Source organism: Gadus morhua, chromosome 6, assembly GCF_902167405.1.
Source record: "Gadus morhua chromosome 6, gadMor3.0, whole genome shotgun sequence".
Taxonomy (NCBI): Eukaryota; Metazoa; Chordata; class Actinopteri; order Gadiformes; family Gadidae; genus Gadus; species Gadus morhua.
The window spans coordinates 19,841,765-19,859,507 of record NC_044053.1 but is presented as its reverse complement, the minus strand read 5'-3'; the positions used below and the strand labels follow the sequence as shown (position 1 = coordinate 19,859,507).

Below are 17,743 nucleotides of genomic sequence, written 5' to 3'. Positions count from 1 at the left end.
GGATCCACTACACAACTACCGAATACATTGTCAGGAAGATGTAAGAGTACTCTGTGTGAGAATCAGAAGTACCTTCTCTTGACCCCTTAGGCCGAAAATGAACGGCCAGCTTGTTGGGATAAGACCATAAAAATGATGCACAAATGTTGGTTATAATCATGAATGCTCAAAAACAAAAGGAGAGGATAATATTCACATTAAATGTACGAATTAAAAATTCTGAACAAACGGATGTTCCTTATTTGTGCGCGGATGTCACTTCCTGCCTTTTCCCGGCTAAACCGTATGAGTTGAAATATAATATAAATCGGCCCGCAGGCTGTTCTAACAGAGAGAGATGAGAAAGGTCTTGTCTTTTTAAGTTAAATTACAACCTGTTCATGAATTGGCTGTTTCATTACGATCTTTTGCATGTACAATCCTTCACTTAGTCATTTAATGTACATCTCAAAGTCGGTAATAAACTCAGTGTTGCAAAAACTAGCTTGTAGGTGCGGGTCTCAACCCCCCCCCCCCCCCCCTTCCCTGTTCTGTGAGGGGAGGTTATTAGTCACGTGCTTGGCTACGTAGCTAGGAGACTAAATTGACTCCTCATTGAATCGGCTTGAAGGAATAGAAGGCACTCGATGGACTGAAATCAGGTGAGATTATAATGGATAATCTTTCTGATGCCTACTGTGCTTCTTGATGTACCTCAATAACATATTTAGAAGTAAATCACGGATTTATGGTTTCAATCACTTTAAAATGTGCCTGTGCCTATGCAAACCCTGAGCAAACTTTTCTGCATTTATCAAATGTATTTATCAAATCTTTTACATATATTTTTACTTTTCAAATTACTATTGCTAACATAAGCATCCTATTCTCAACAACGTTGGGTAGATCTAGTTAACATGATGTGACGATTCAGGCTGGTGTATCGTTTTAAACCTGCCCTTCATCATGAACCTGGACATGCTTATCATTGTCTGTTTAAACTACGACATAAGCATTGAACAGAAGGAAACCGGTGAGGTAGAGGATCTTTGGTTGTCTGGTGTTGCCGTCTTGCTTTGGCCAATGCAGTCCATACTCCCCAAAAGCATGAACTCCAGCGCATGCTACAACAAGTCATTAGTCACTAGTCGCCACTCATGCACTGCCTTGCTTTGGTTTGGCTGATTGGGCCGTTCTTCTTCATATCACGATGCTGGACTCTCTGGCAGATCTAGCCCAGCAGAGAGCAAACAGGTGTAGTTATATTGTGACAAGGTGGTGAAACTTCTGAGGTATCAATGTCCTATCTAGGTTTTGGTCTGATCGTATGATGTGTGTTGTCGATTGAGGTGAGCAGAATGTCTTATTTATTTGCAGTGTGATGCCTAGTGCGGTGCGGCTTCCCTCCATTGGCCAAGTAGATTTCCATTGGGTTTGGTTTACCTGAGCTCCTCTGTGTTTGTGTGCCTGTGTTGTAAGTTACAGTATGTCTGGTTATCGCGGACTGCCTGGCACAGCGATTCCTGGTATGACTCCATTCACAGTGCACCTTTTTGATTGGTTCTCATATCACCTGGTTAACCAATCAAAAGGCCTCGCCGAAGCACACGGGTTATTGCAGTTGTGATGGGGCAGATTCGGTTTCATGCATTCAGTTCCAAAACGCCTCCTTATTCTATGTGAATACGGTGGCGTTACTGGAGGGGGTTCCCCCAGAGTCCAGGGGAGCCTGGCTCTGGATCCTCTGCCCAGCAGACATCCATCCGCCTCATTGCTCTTAGCCTCATGTTTTCTGAGTCCTCCTGCATCAGCAGGCAGAACATTAACACACTGTACATAGGACCGCAGGTCGTTCAATCCCCCCCCCCCCTCCAATGGTTCAAACATATATAGATATAAAGGCTTTTCATTTGTCATTCACAGATGAACAAATGAGACTGTTGATAGTGCTTGAGAATGAATGTATGAAGTGAGGGACAATGCAATGATAACATATTAAAGACAGTTTGATTTCTGTATATTCTCTATGATGCTGTATTTATGATTACAACGAGGGTGTGCTCCCTTCTTAACTTTTTTTTTTAAATTCGTATTTCTATGTTGACGTGTCTTGAATTGTGCTAGTACTACTTTGTTTGTAGACATGATGATCTGTAGGGCAACAATGTCTGTGTAATCTTTCCGTTGGGTTGATGCCTAATAAATAGCAGTCCTTCCCCTCCATCAAGCATACACACATATAAACACAAACACACAAAGGCCTAACACCACCAAACAGAGCTTATGACGGACCTTTCTCCTGATATCTCTGTCATCGCTCTCACCTCTTGAACTCTCTGGCTCCAGGTGAGCCGGTCTTCATACACACAGTATTGCATGACTCCAATCCAATCCCTTAAATGCCAGCACCCTTGAACCAGCTCCTGACGTTAAGGTTCCAGTAAGCCGCGCCCTTATTAGGCAGTGGTGCTCTGCATCGCTTTTAAACAAATCACTTTAAACGAGGAGCAGAAGCTATGCTGAAGTTCAGACCTGTTTATGCAATATAAAAGATGACCTGTTCCTCTTAAGTTCAATGGTTAGTCAATAGTCACGTGTCAATAAATATCTCCAGATCAATTGTGGTTTAACTAAAAAAGGGTGATTACCTCAAAACCCAACTGATGTTGTTAAGTCGAGTCATTTACCGGTTTCAGTGTGGCTAACCTATGCAATTTGAAATGAAGCTCAATGTTACTCTTGGGCCCTGTGCTGTTCCAGTAGAGATCTAGCCTTACCAGTGTAGTTTTACCCTTGTTGTTGTACAAACGGATGTGTCGGTTGCGTTAAAACAGTAACCGGTATAATATCTTAAGTTCTATCAAATTGTTTGATGTGATTATGGCAGTAAAATGTCCATAGAAAGCAAAGTTGTTATCCAGTGTGTACTTATATTTTTATGAATTGAGGGGGGTATGGAAGCCTCCAAAAGAGGGACGTTGAATAAAACTTGTAAATGTGTGCAATTGAACGTGGGCCTCTTTTAGTGCTTGTTTTTTCCTTCTTCTTCCTACTGCAGATAGAAGCTTCTTGCATGAAATACTTTCTAAACATTTTGTTTTCAAAAGTGTGTGCAAATCTTAAAAGACTAAAAGGCTGTCTTATGCAAACATCTCTCAACTTTTTGTTTCTTGTCCAAAGAAACAGTTTTGACTGCTTGGTCTCTACTGCACTCTACTAATCTGCTGCTTAATAACCTGCACATATTTTCACCCTATGACGCGGCTCAGCGCAGAAATCATGCAGGGCTCTAGGCTTTCTCCTGTTTGAGGAGGAATGCCAATAGCAATATTAGGTGAGATAGTTTGTCATTTAAATACACTGCGTAACTTTGGAGTCTAATCATTTGGTCTGCATCGGGCTACTGGCCTTTTAAGGTACACGGACCCTTTCAATCGCATACATTAATCAATAGGAAGACCGTTGAGGGAAGAGGACATGAGGGTATTTCACTTTGATTTGTGCCACTAATGACCTTCCCCTGGCTGCCAGTTAACACCCGTTGTCAACGTTTCTGAGGTAAGATTGCTCTCTCTCCCTCCCCCTCTCTCCGCTGCTCCATGTTGACCCGTCTGTCCCCTATCACTGCAGGCATCACAGTGAGAGCTTTCCGCTCCTTGTTTCCAAATTCCTGATTTCCCAGCGGCCAGCCCCCTCTGCAGAGCCCCAATCACTGCCTGACCTGCTGACCCACACACACACACACACACACACACACACACACACACACACACACACACACACACACACACACACACACACACACACACACACACACACACACACACACACACACACACACTCTTCAGTGCAGCGGTCGTCTGTGTTGTTTACCATGATGGCTTCAGTGATTTGTCCATAGAGGATGTTGTTTTTGTGTTTTTAGTTTGTTGGTGGAAACAAGGTCACAATGTTGTAGGGCTAGAGATGGTCGGTGTTGTCTGTGCTGTGTCATGTGTCAAGTATAGAGCTAGCCGTGTCTGTTTTGTGTTCAGCTTTTCTGTGTGCTGCTGACTCATGAATACCGAAAGGATACCAGCTAAATGTTCTATGTGTCATCATTGGCAAGTGTAGTGCTCAGAGAGACTGTGCATCTGGGACCCAGATCCATGTAGTCTGAGGGGGTCCTGCTGTATGTGATGCTGATTCTTGGGATGGATATATTGACTGTTCCTTAAAGACGCTTCTCTCTGTTTTCTGCTGCAGAACTGCAGGGAGACGGCACTGGCTCCATGGAGCTCAGCAGGGGAGCACTGAGCGGGGGGCCGCAAGAGGGGCCCTCTCCCGAAGCCTCAGACTGTGATCACTCCAGCGACGAAGAGGACGATGAAGAAGAAGAAGAGGAAGGGAAGGAGGATGCCAGGGAGACGGCCAGCGGGGCTGAGGAGCCGCTGGGCGCGGCGGACCCCCTGGAGGGGGGCCTGACGGCCCTGGACAGCAGCGGCTCCAGACCTCTGCTGCTGGACTCTGAGGAGGAGGAGGACCAGGAGCCCGGCTTCCAGGCCCGGCCCGCCGTACACTCCAATGCATCTCAGGCCCAACAGCCGCCGCCGCCGCCCGCCGCCTTCCACAAACCTCCTCCGGCGGACCCCTCGGCCAGCAACCACGCCCTGGCCCCGCCCCGGCCCCTCGGCGAGCTGGAGGCTCCGGACGTCTTCTCCAAAGCACCGTTTCAGTTCGCGCAGGACGAGGTGGCGGATGTGTTCGCCAACGCTCCGTTCCCGCTCGCCAACGTCCACGGCGCCGCCGGCGAGCCCTCCCCCGATGTGTTCTCTCAGGCCCCCTTCGGGAAGAGGAAGGAGGACCCCCAGGGGGGCCTGGGGCAGGTGGCGCCGCAGCCATTCCGACCGCAGGCGCTGGCTAAGTATTCGCGGCACTTTGAGGGGCCGTCGCCCCAGCAGCCTGTGGCCGCACAACGGGTGGTCTCCAGCGTGAGCCAGCAGGCGGCGGTGGGCTCGGTGCCAGTGGGGGCAGCGGCGCACTCCTGGACCTCGGAGCCGGCCCCCGCCCTGGACCCCTTCGTCTCGGCACCTTTCCACCTCAAAGCTCCTCAGGAGAAGCCCTGAAGGACAACTACTCGCATAAATTCACACAGACACAGACACACACACACGCACAGACAGAGAGAGAAAGACACACACACACACACACACACACACACACACACACACACACACACACACACACACACACACACACACACACACACACACACACACACACACACACACACACACACACACACACACACACACACACACACACAGAGAGCAGTAAACAAGTGAGCGGCTAAATCATGCACACTACTCTACAGGCACACAGCGAGGGGGCTTTATGGCATGTTGTATGAGATGAGGCTGTTCCGCAAACCAGCAGCGTCTTATATTTGGTCCGATTGTACGAGGCTGTCACTAAACTTGAATGCTGCAGAAGTATAAGAAATTCATCAGTTTCTTTTTTCTTATTTTTTAGCATATCTTTTAATCTTTCGGTACGCACTCGCAGAGGACAAGGTAGCCACATATTTGTATTCCTGCCTACCTCACTGTTTTCTTATCCATTAATGATCTGCAGTTGTATTTCCTTAACACCTGAGCTTTACTGTGAAACTGTAGACTCGCCTGAGGGATCCCTTCTGCTCCTTAGTAACTCCAAAGTGAACGGCCCTGCGTGGCTGAGACTCACGATTGTATGTTCTCAAAGATGTTCAAGAAGTGTAAAAAAAAAAAGCACTTTGTTTTCTTAATACCAATCTCTGTTTTTCGTATCATTTACACTTATGTTTGGCGTTTCAAGCATTCAAATGCCTTAAAAAAGGCATTCTGAAATTACATCCTCAAATTCTCTAAAAATATTTTTGTTGGCTAAATATACTTCACAAACTGCTGAGCAGTAGAGCAGACCGGTAGTTTCCATTAGCAATGACTATGATGTATTATGATACAAAAAGTTAGTTCTTCGGCTGTGCAACTGAAATCCACCCCTTTTCTTATGTGTACTGTATCAAGTAATCAACATCACCGGCCAGCCTTATTCAAACACCAGACAGCTCAACTAACACACAGGTTTGCATTCTATCCATCCATCGCTCAGAATTTGCTCCTCCAGCATGTGGTATGTTGCCTCTGCAATGGAAACATAATGTATGCTATATCACAGGTGCCTTTTTACGTTAGCCTTCCAAATCAAATGCTGCATTTTACGCATTATTTTTTTTTCCGGAACCAAATACTTGTACCACTGCATTGTCTGCCGTGCATGAAGCCATCAACAATGCTATCATGGACCGCTGCGTCAGATCAGAATATGTGCTCACTCCAATAACTTCTGGTGGGCAATTGAATTGAGTGTTTAATGAGGGTCAGTTAATTGTGCTGGTAGTGTCCTCAAGCAGCACAGCTTCATCCACTGCACTCGTGCTTGAAGCACCATTTGCTGGTACTTCTGCTCATGTTGTCTGGCTGGGGGGTGTCTGAGTGGAGGCTTGTATCGGCGCATCCTTCCTGGTGGATCTCCGTAACCATGGCAATATTGTATTGCCTCCTGCTTTGTAAAATCCCAAGGCATTTTGAAGTTCAACTTTTAAGCACATTTAAGAAAAAGAGGAACTAACAAAAAATGTATGCTGAAGTGTATTGTATAATCCTTTGATTTCTCTGTGGCTGTTTTGTTTTTTTCTCCAATGTACAATCTTTTTATAAACATTCAGCTGTCACCCAACCTGCACAAATGAAGGCCGCACACGGTAACGGACCGCCTGGACTGTGTTGATGATGACACTGCTGTATGAGGTTTATACTATATGTATTTTGATCAGTCCGATGTGTGTGGAGGGTTCAACAGGTTCAGATGCGGAAAACTAGCACTCGTTAAAATAATTGAGTCATGCTGTAAAGCTTGCCTTTTGAAAAAAATATTAAATGAATGTAAAGACAATTTTTTGGTTATGTTTTTATTAATGAATACATTTGATTGTATTAAGCTCATTTGAATACAATGTTTAGGCTGTGGGGATTCCGTCCTTGAATGTCAATTTTATTTATATAGCGCATTTACAGACTGCTTAGCCGCACCAAAGTGCTTTACAGTAAAGTGCAATATTGCAGGAAGGCACAAAAACAAACAATAAATAAGAAGCGCAATAAAAGATAACATTTAAAAACTATACTCTACTGCATCAAGGGAGATGCTAGCCAAAGGCAAGTGAATAGAGGTATACAAATAGTTGATAAACGTCCGTCAAGACCGACATCGTACAGGATATCTACCTGCTGTTTCTCCCGGAATTCAAGAAGCCACGTTACATTTTATTCCTGAATAAAATACACATTAGATATCTGGACACAGCCACGCGGAACCAAAGATGTGCCAGTTCTGCGGTTGCAACACGACCCTTTAAATCAGCCGGACACCTGGTAAAGCCATGGACAAAGCCCGTTATTTTAAGTTGTATATTTATAAGCACACTATGAACATTGTATTATAAGTTTAAAGCTATGAATTTTAGGTCAAGTAAGAGGCATAATGAACAGGATCCAGGTGTCATTGTGTACCTCCATTGTAATATGTTGAATATGTTCACGTGTGTGGCAGAATATATAAAAGAATAGATAGTTAGATAAAATATAAATTCTTATTAATAAATATTTAGAATTACTAGACTCAGCATATCTCTGACAGAGGCAGAACCAAAACGGGCCTGGTCTGCGTTTCAACACGGACACTTGAATCCGCCGAACACCGGATAAAGCGTAGTAGTATTAAAAACATTCCTACATTGTATACATTCGTTTTTGCATATCTTGAAGTCACTTATGATTTACCCTATGAATTTGAAGGTAAGTACGATTTTACGCTAACGTCGTTCCTAATCAGGGTCAATACGTGGTCGCATGTGTTTCTAAGTGTGTTGCAGATTACACACCGAGTTGATATTCCTGTGTGGAATTAAAACGTTAATGGTGAACTTATGAATTAAATTAGTTCTAGGCAACGTTCGCAGTGGTGCATTCAAAAAAAGATGACTACTCCGAGAGCCCTCCCCCAAAGCAAGGAGACGCTTCTTCAGAACTACAACAAGAGGCTGAAGGATGACGTCCGGTCCATCGTGGACAACTTCTCTGAAATTATCAAAACGGCCAAGGTAAACAAACGGCTACTTGGGTATCTCTCGGTATCTCTCGTTTCGTGTTCAAGATTTGAGCTATTTATTTGAAATTCTCCCTCCCTTTCTTCAGATAGAAGATGAGACTCAAGTTTCGCGAGCAACACAAGGAGAGCAAGACCATTATGAAATGCATGTCAGGGCAGCCAACATTGTGAGTATAGTCATTTGGCAGTCAAGAGAACTTAAAGAGGGGAGGAGGTGGCTGAAAAAACCGACCACCATTCTGATTATCTCCTCAGGTGCGAGCGGGAGAGTCCCTGATGAAGCTAGTCTCGGACCTGAAGCAGTTCCTCATCCTGAACGACTTCCCTTCAGTCAACGACGCCATCACCCTGCAGAACCAGCAGCTCCGCTCGCTGCAGGACGAGTGTGACAAGAAGCTCACGTCCCTCCGCGACGAGATCGCTGTCGACCTCTATGAGCTAGAGGAAGAATATTACTCCTCCAGGTACAAATAAGACTACCCGCTGCATTGTAGTCCCATGCCTAGAGCCATGTCATCCCACTTCCTTTGACCATTCACCGCTGAGCCTTTTGAAAAGTTGAGCCCAAATCTCCACTGGAGCACGGTGTTGTCTCTGCCTCTTGGCCGATGAATGAGTGACTGGTTCAGGGTCTGGTCAGTCACATGAGACCTCATGAAACTCATCTCAATTAGGTCTACCATACACCGTCAACTGTCACTGAAATAAGTGCCTTTTATTTTTGTTAAATGTCTTGTTTTTTTTGTGTGTCATAGTAACTGTAGCTGGTAAAGTAGAGTGTTGAAAGTAATTATTAAAGGTGTGGCTACCAGTAGCCCCCTGCAGTATATCAATCAATTTGAATGTCACTACAGCAACTTTGACGTGCATAAGATTAAATCAAAAATTTCTTTACACACTGTTCAAGCAAGGTGAGGTTAAAATAGCACAGCTTGGTGGGTCTCTAATTGTATTGTCTAGGATGCATTTTTGAGACAGTCCTCCACACCCACATTTCATGGAATGCAAACAATGTTACCCCGTATATCCATGTGACTATAATCGCTGAATAGATGCATGAATGTTTTCGGCTTTTATTTTGCTCTACAGGGAAATGGATTTCTAACACCTTCTGAACCAAAACAATATTTTCAATAATATTTGACCTACTGCTCTTTAAAGAGGGCCTTTTAGACAACGTACCATGGCACCATATGTAGAGTTTGAGTTAGGTAGATATAGATTGCTTGCTCAGAGCTGATTTTATTCATTTGAGATCAAGTTAAAAAAATTGCATGTACCCATGTTTACTTTTTTCAGAGGCCTAGAGACTCGGGCTTCTGTAAAAGGTCAAGTTTGTTTCTTGTAGATTCCGTCCTTATCAGTGGAGTCAAAGCTGTATCTATGCAAGGCATGTCCATCCAATATGGTTGAATGTTTTTGGGGTCATTTCTTTTCCTAGAGCCTAAGCATTTGAGAAATAAAGTAGACAAAACGTTCTCAGTAGTACGTCTAATTTCTATTCTCTGAAAGACACAGAACCGTTTACTGTCTCACTAGCTCCCCAGCTGCTCTGACCCTCCCCTCCTGCCATTCAGTTGCTTTCCTTAATCACTCCTCACCTTGTATAGCTGTACTGCAGAGTTTCTACAGCAACAACATTTCCATTGCTCTGTTTTTTTTAAGGGGGTACATGTTTTCTTATCTGCTACTTCTCAGCTTTTCTACGGCAATCCCCATTTTGTTTAACTTAACCTTTGCAGTGCTTATGCAGCCCTTGCTTTGTCTTCATACATTCGTGCCTGTAAGTCGATGTGCTTCCTCTGCTGCCTGGGCGCACTTGTCTGCTTTACTTTCTGTGCTGCGCTGATTCTGCTTCCTATTGGTTTCTGTTCTTAAAAGCTACAGTCTGTCGGACACCACTGACCTCCCCTTGTGTGAAGCCTACCGGCGGCGCGACAGCTGGGCCTCTCCAGGCACGGGCCCTGGGTCGGCTCAGGGGGACGGAGACGAGCACGACGGACCCCCTTCACACGAGACAAAGCCCCAGCACCACCTCAATGGACACGGGACCACCCCCATAGAGAAACCATGAAGCGCTGAAGACACAGCCACACAGGTGGTATCCTACCAGGTTACTGGTTGTATACCAACATCTTTCTGGTGGTAATGAAGTACGTTTTTCTCAGTTTGTCTGAGCACTCCTGACTAGCTAGTAGTGCACTGCAAAAATCAGCTTAGAATTTAAGTAAAAATACGCACATTCAGAATTCATCTGGTAAATCTTACAATTTTATTAAGTTTTGTAATCTGACTTGTTTGTTTGCTTTTGTAATAAAACACTAATAAAAAAATCGATTTGGTTGTTTCATATTCAAACTTTTACATTTTAATAATTACAAGTCATCAGAATGTAAATTAATGAACTTAAGGTTGCCAAAACTACTGAATATCCCTTAAAGAAAACACTTTTCTATGGTCAAACACATTTAACATACCAAATATGAACACACACACGTTTAAAATCTTTGACCAATAGTTAAGCTCAACAATTCTTGACTATTGTTCTAAGGAATGGCAATCTACTGGAACTAATATTAAAAGACATGTATTTACATCGGGCCTTTTATAAAGGCTTACTTGTGCATCAATACGCTGGGCTTCTTCAAAAGACAGTTAAGACATCCCAAGTCATCAGTACCGCCGATTCATCTTCTTAAACTTCTCATAGTGATAGTCGTCAGTCGCCTTCTCGTTGTTGGGCCGCTTGCGGTAGTTGGGTGGGGATGGGGCCGCTAACACAAAACAAAGGTTGTTAGATTTAATATTTAAAGAAAAGTGTAGAAACTGTGGGAGCTCTTCATATAATGTGCTCTAAATTGCACATTTTGTGTGGAAGGGCAATGCATTGATCCCTCTTCATAAAAATGGTCCTGTTGCTTATAAACAACCTGAATCAAGTCAACGTGGACTCACCCTCTGGACCCGGTTTCTCTGTGTCTCCAACCCGCAGTGGTCTCGCTTTGGGCTCCTCTGGGCGGTGGTGCCTGTGGTGCCGTTGGGCTGCGTTTGGATCTTCGCGATAGACTGAAAAAGGGAGTCACATGGTTAATGCATTCATCTTGAAAACGTTTTTATTCAATGTCAATTAAGGTCAACTGGAACTGTTCCAGTGTGGCAGACAGTGGATCGAGCTGCCACGCCCTCTACCTAGAACAGACTTCCGAATCTTCATAGAACATCAGGAACCGTCCAACGACATCTGAGCCGTCACTGTGTTGTAGTACTTTAGCACTTACTTGTGCAGCAACTATTGTTGTTTCAATTAAATGACATTGTATTTGTGTAGCCCTTAATCACTGGTAAAGTCTAAAAGGGCTTAGGTTGCTGTTGCTCCAATACAGATTTAATTGTACGTTTCGATGATTCTTCCTCACTGCAGTCACTTCGGATCCAAGTGGTAACTAAATGCAAAACCAAACAAGGAATACTCACAGCGGTTGTGTTGAACGTAGTTGACAGCGATGTTTGTCGGCACAAATGATGTGCCTTGGTCTTTCTTCTTGTTTCTTTGCTCTGCTATCAACTTGGCTTTTGCATCTTCCGTAAAAATGATGTTCTTAATCTTTGCACTGAAAACGTATTTGGGGAAAGAAAAGAAGATAGAAAAGTATTAATGCAAAACAGTTGCAGGGAGTTTGGCCAATAGATCAAGTTTTGTCTTTAAACTTGTGTCTCCATACTCGATGCCGAGGTCCACTTCAGGGATTCCGCTCAGCATCTGATTGGATAACATCTCTTCGGTCTTCTTGGCAGAGTTGACACGGATGTTCTCTGGAAGCTCGTAGAGAAGGTCCTCTGCGGTCTTCACGATGACCTTCTGCTCCACCGCCTCTACCAGCCCCTTCTTCTTCTTCAGCTCCGTCTCGATGTACTTCATCCTGAGGGAGAAAAGATGGATTCCAATGGTTACATTGGAGATGGATGAACGCTCGAAATTAAAATAGAGAACTTTAATAATCGTACATGTCTGCATCCTCATCTCTTCTGTTGGTCTCAGCGGAGAAAGATGAGCCAAGGCTGAGGTCCTTCTCCTCTTCTCCTCTGAATTGGGAGAATAGAACCTTGATCAGCATAGTGCTCATAGTGGACCAGAAACAGACATCAGTATAAAGTACACCTGGAGAACGCATTAGTGTGTGTTAGGTAACCAAAGCACAGTAATAGAGATGCCAATTACGTGTCTCTGTTCCTGTCTTTCATTTTCTTCATGTCCACAACCCCACCGGTCTTCAATTTAAAGGGGTCATCCTGTAGGAATAGATTTACATTTTTGTAAATGGGACCTTATTGAAATTTGTGACGTTATTCCCAGTTGGAGTTGTTAAGTAGAGGAATAAATTACATCAAGCTCTCCCCCCGGCGGTAGCAATTCGCCCTCCAGCAAAGCAGCAAGACTGAAACAAAAAATTGTACCTACGTTAAGTGATATATTCACGTTTTAAATGTGTACTTTTATGCCCTGTTCTGCTGTGCTGCTTTTCAGTTACCTGATCCCAGTTTGTCTTCTACGGAGACTTTGTATTTCTTTCGCCTCCTCCACCTTTGATCTAATGAAAAGTAGAAGGTAACTTTAACTACATACTATAAAACAAACCTGAGACTTTCATGAACAGCAAAAATACAATGACCAAAACATTACCACGAGTTTAACTATCGTTAAGACACAATAAGACACACTACCTGACTTCCCGGGTCACTTCATCCTCCTCATCCTCCACATCAGATGAGTCTCTCCTCCTCCTGAAGTTCTTCCCCGCCGGCATTATGAATGTAATGGTATTTTAGACTATGTTAAATATGTAAAACAAGGTGCTGCAAGGGTTCCCGCAGAATGCTACACATAAATAAAGAATCTCTTCCGCCCTGAGTCGTGACGACTTCCTCTCCGCAGCACCCATAACAAATATGGCGGCCTGCAGGCACCTCGGGGCAGGACTCCGTCTCTCTGCCAGTCTGTCGCGTCTGTAAGCGTTTCTTTCTCCTTTCTTCAGTTCGCTTTAGTGTTTTATTTAGGGATGAATAACTTCTCAATGAACAGTTAATCCTGAACGTCATCGTTCAGCTCCTGTTACATGACGGTCACTAGGGGTTAAATAAGATGACGCAGTTCGGACCTAATCGATATGATTATGACCTGGTGCATGTGTATTGACTGAAATCGCCCTAGTGTTTTTAGTGTCATAGTTACCTTGTATGCATTATATAATTGTCCATATCTGTTTATGCAGAGTCTAATTGTCAATCTCTGTGTACGTATGCCTACCACTTGTGTTGGTTTAATTTATAAACCCTAATTTGAGGGGTCCCTACTACCTGATGCGCCCACGTTTCAGAAACCAGAACATATTATCTGCACTCACAAAATGTTCTCGGTCGTCTGTTCCGCGTGTCGCACTGAGATTGGAGAAAAGCTTTAAAATCTGCAGCCCTTTCGAACGGAGCAACCTTACACTGAGCAACCTTTAGAAAGACTTGCACTGTACTGATGTCCTACGAGGCCTGAGCTCGATACAGCAGGATCCTGGGCTTGGAAGTATTGGAAATGGTCCCCTTATTTGATTCGGTGTCCATGTAATCTATCAAACATGTATTTTTAATTGTAACTTGTGCATCAAGTTTGTGTGAAACCCAAATTAAGGTTTTTGTATGGATGATGCCTTCTGGGCCAGGTCTCTCTTGAAAATACGATTTGAATCTCAATGTGACTTTGACCTGGTTGAATAAAGGTTTAATACGTAGAATTCCCTCTAGCTCTGGTCCCGTGGATGTTGTATCCACAAAGCACGTGACGTCATCACACATAGTCATCATGACTGCGTGTATTTTTGCTCCTCCCTCGAGGTTTAAAGCTTTTTTTTGCTGTTATAATGATCTTAACTTATCATTAGAATTTACGTTTTGTTGGTTAGTGCCGTGCCTCTAATGACATGATTGATATGAATATTATTGCGGCTGGTTGAACTTGATGAACTCTGATGTACTTCTTAGGGTTATTAATCAAGGACATCACAATGCCGGATTTCACGGGATATCCTACAGGCCTAAACCACGAGTCACAAGCAGATGGCCAAATACCTCTTTTGCAGTTGTCCCCGGTAAGTACTTGTGCAGTGCAATACTTCCCAGTAAAAAAAAGGGTACCAGGTATTGTGGCTAATGCTCCATCTTCCCTTTGCCATCTCTTCACAGGGAGAACCATGTTTGTCCAGACCCAGGACACCCCAAACCCAAACAGCCTGAAGTTTCTACCGGGTCGCGTGGTTCTGGAAGCGGGAACTATGGATTTTGCTGCACCCCGTGATGCGTTCTGCTCCCCCCTTGCCAGGTAAGGTCAACTCGTCTTTCAACATAACAATTAAACAAGGAATAGAGTTCACTAGCTCTAGCCTGCGGAGACAAATAGGGCTACAGTAGTGAACTAATTAGAAATATTTATAATTACTTAGTCTTTAGTCATTAGTCGTCATTTTGTTCTGCAAGATATATGCTTGCAGTGTCTTTTCTACTGTGGTTTATTGTAGTTCAGGGACAGTGGTGGGAAAGTTTATTTGTCCTGTTGCTTTGGGCAAGACAAAGGGTGAGGTATTATAATTGAATAATCAATCAAATTAATTAAAAATACAATTTATGTAATTAAATGACGATAATCAAATGTGTACATTTGCTTATTAGATTAATGATTTTTACTTCCATGTTGTATATGTTGGATGTTTCCAGAAGGGAAATAGTGTTATCACCTCCGCTGCTTTAAACGTAGATTCATTGTGCGGAACACAGACCAGACAAACTCTGTTTCGTCACAAAGACATGTTCGGGACATTAGGAGCATTCTAAAACTTCCCGCTGTCTTTCTTCATTTTTTTCAGGCAGTTGTTCAGAATCGATGGCGTCAAAGGTGTGTTCTTGGGTCCAGACTTCATCACCATAACAAAGGTTTTTGAACCAAAATACTAAAATGAAACTTATCCATAAGTGTATTTTTGGTGGTTTGGTTCAAACCTATTTCCCACCCTCTTAGTCTGATGCGGAAGTGGAATGGAAGGTGATCAAACCAGACGTATTCGCTGCCATTATGGATTTCTTCACCACTGGCCTCCCCGTGGTCAACGAGGACAGCGTCCCCAGTCCAGACACAGGTACCTGTGCAGATCTAATCCTTCTCTCCTCTCCTAGTGCACAAATATGATCTCTTTCTGCAGCAGCCATGGACAGAAGAACCCAGATCTGTGCGTTAAGAGATGAAACCCAACAGATTGGTCAACCTGCCAAATAAATGTAAGAATAAATGTTTCCTCTTTTTCCCCCGCAGCACCATCGGATGACGACGATGAAGTAGTGGGGATGATCAAAGAACTCCTGGACACTAGAATACGGTAGACACCGTTGTTACAGTACACATACTTACTCTGTTGAATACCATTACGTTATCCGTTCTCTTGACCTCAAACAGGCCCACGGTGCAGGAGGACGGGGGAGACGTCCTGTACATGGGCTTCGAGGACGGCATCGTGAAGCTGAAGCTGCAGGGCTCCTGCACCAGCTGCCCCAGCTCCATCATCACCCTGAAGAGCGGCATCCAGAACATGCTGCAGTTCTACGTCCCCGAGGTGGAGTCGGTGGAGCAGGTCCGTGCCTACGTCTGGACGATGTGTAGATCAGGGGGCGGCATGTGGCTCAAGCGGTAGCGCGGGTTGGCTGGTAACTGGAAAGTTACTAGTTCGATCCCCGGCTCCTCCTAGCTGAGTGTCGAGGTGTCCCTGAGCAAGACGCCTCACCCAAGAGTAAATAATGCTTCACTTTCAAATAACATCTGTCCAATGTTTTTTATTTTTGCATCACTTGGATCTTGGAGTTCATTTTTTTTAATGCAAACTGGTTAATTATCAATTTGGACCAAAAAAAGTAACTCAAACAAAACACCTGGGTGGAGACTCTCCCCCAGAGCCTTCAGCGGGTAAGGCGCTGCCTGACAACCAGCAGAGCTCCTGAAGACAGCGTGTTATACACAAGAGTTGCGCACAAGAGATTCGCATGGCTGAATGGGACCACTCCCCTGTGTGTGCATGAGCCATCCTGTTGTTTTGCTGTCAGTTCGAGGGCAGCACCCTCTATTGATACCCCTTTCAGACGGTCTGATTAAGTCTCTCGGCTGAACGCCTGCTAGGGAACAGGTTCTTTTGTTTTTTTTCTATAGATTGAAAAAACGCAAAATACTCGTTATTCTGCCACCTGATGGCGTAGTAAAGTGATGCAAAAAGGGTCATAAGTGGAACCCATTGTAAACTAAATGGGATAGTTCCCAACAGCATCGCCATCGACACTGAGGTCATCATTTTCATAATAATGCAAATGCAATAGCTCTCACCAGTGGGCTGTAGGCTCAATCACCACGTGTTACCTCCTATGGTGATAGTGGCTTAATAGACTTTACAGATTGACATCGCTGCACTTGAAAGTTTTCAAATTTATTTTCTTTTAACTACAAAGGTTAAATAATTGTTAACATTTCTATGTAAACGCTTGAAGCGTTTATAGAAATGTCTCAATTCTGAATGTATTTTTCCTGTTTTTTCTTCCCAGGTGAAGGATGATGAGGAGCAGATCGCTCAGGCTTGACTCCAATGACAAGAAACGTCATAGCGATTCCCCTCCTGCTGTTTTTTCTGCTGTCATTGAGCACGCACACTGTCCATAGATAAACCCTCTGGTTTCATGCAGCATAGTGATAAGCTGTTGGATGTAAAACCACATCATCCAGTTTAACGGATACACAGTATTTGGAAATATTTATAGAATATGTATATGTATTAATTTGTCAAAATAAAGATGTACATGAAGTATATTAAGTCTACCTTTCATTTACACAAATAGTAAGGCTATGGCTTTATTTATACACCTTGTAATGATAAAATATGCAATATTCTCTCTATTTGTCTGAAACACAATAATCAAGGTCATTCAACCAATGATATTTGAAATGCATGGGCCTAATAAAATATAGTTTTAATCTTATCAAATCTCAACAGTAATGGCATAATAACTGATTAACTATTGTCAATTTTGGATTGGCCCAGTTTAAACAGTGTATTCTTGAAGTCCTACCTGTGCTTTTTAAATGCACAGTCTCTCTGCCTTTTCTGGCCATGTGGGGTTGGTTGTGTGGGTCACTGACTTCGCAAATTGAATATGAAAAAAAGGAATTAGATATTTTATGTCCTGCAGTTGCCGGGGTCACCTCAACACACCTTGTTATGCTCAGGATGAAAGGATCCCGTATTTTGCCGACGCTTAGTGTGCAAGTCTCTTAAAAGGACTAATTTAACTTTAGGGAGGTTTAAATATCTTCGATTGGGATATTTTTAAGCATCCCATACACATCGCCTGCCAATCCAATATATTACCAGGAAGATATTTTATCCTTGTTAAAGATTATTACACCTTAAGGTAAATAAAAATGTTTATGATAGAATAGTAATTTAGATTTTTAGGGCTCAAATCTCAAATATGTGCCGTGGACATTAGACGCTTATTG

At 43.5% G+C, this 17,743-nt stretch overlaps 4 protein-coding genes across 6 annotated transcripts in view; 3 read left to right on the top strand and 1 right to left on the bottom strand.

The window, feature by feature from the left end:
- LOC115545825 (AP2-associated protein kinase 1-like) overlaps positions 1-6,954 on the top strand; it is a 30,877-nt gene extending 23,923 nt beyond the window's left edge. The window contains 1 exon segment of the mRNA XM_030359270.1: positions 4,225-6,954. Within this exon segment, the coding sequence (XP_030215130.1) occupies positions 4,225-5,084 (860 nt within the window). The 3' untranslated portion in view covers positions 5,085-6,954.
- Positions 6,955-7,647: 693 nt separating this feature from the next.
- med22 (mediator complex subunit 22) lies at positions 7,648-10,504 on the top strand. Of its 3 annotated transcripts, none has more exons than XM_030359813.1 (5): positions 7,648-7,856; positions 8,002-8,161; positions 8,256-8,336; positions 8,425-8,633; positions 10,051-10,504. In XM_030359813.1, the coding sequence occupies exons 2-5, from the start codon at positions 8,039-8,041 to the stop codon at positions 10,241-10,243; spliced, it is 606 nt and encodes a 201-aa protein (XP_030215673.1). In that variant the 5' UTR covers positions 7,648-7,856; positions 8,002-8,038; the 3' UTR covers positions 10,244-10,504. The 3 variants fall into 3 exon arrangements, with proteins under 3 accessions (XP_030215673.1, XP_030215674.1, XP_030215675.1); XM_030359814.1 differs by having other exon boundaries at positions 7,659-7,856; positions 10,092-10,504; XM_030359815.1 differs by lacking the exon at positions 10,051-10,504 and having other exon boundaries at positions 7,671-7,856; positions 8,425-9,647.
- Positions 10,423-13,103, bottom strand: c6h9orf78 (chromosome 6 C9orf78 homolog). The gene is made up of 9 exons (XM_030359811.1): positions 12,892-13,103; positions 12,699-12,758; positions 12,554-12,605; positions 12,389-12,459; positions 12,175-12,252; positions 11,892-12,089; positions 11,644-11,780; positions 11,125-11,235; positions 10,423-10,943 (listed from the first exon to the last, which is right to left on the bottom strand). The coding sequence occupies exons 1-9, from the start codon at positions 12,972-12,974 to the stop codon at positions 10,843-10,845; spliced, it is 891 nt and encodes a 296-aa protein (XP_030215671.1). The 5' UTR covers positions 12,975-13,103; the 3' UTR covers positions 10,423-10,842.
- Positions 13,088-17,053, top strand: nfu1 (NFU1 iron-sulfur cluster scaffold homolog (S. cerevisiae)). The gene is made up of 8 exons (XM_030359812.1): positions 13,088-13,175; positions 14,200-14,306; positions 14,401-14,536; positions 15,078-15,144; positions 15,230-15,347; positions 15,521-15,584; positions 15,662-15,836; positions 16,792-17,053. The coding sequence occupies exons 1-8, from the start codon at positions 13,117-13,119 to the stop codon at positions 16,825-16,827; spliced, it is 762 nt and encodes a 253-aa protein (XP_030215672.1). The 5' UTR covers positions 13,088-13,116; the 3' UTR covers positions 16,828-17,053.
- Positions 17,054-17,743: the final 690 nt, after the last annotated feature.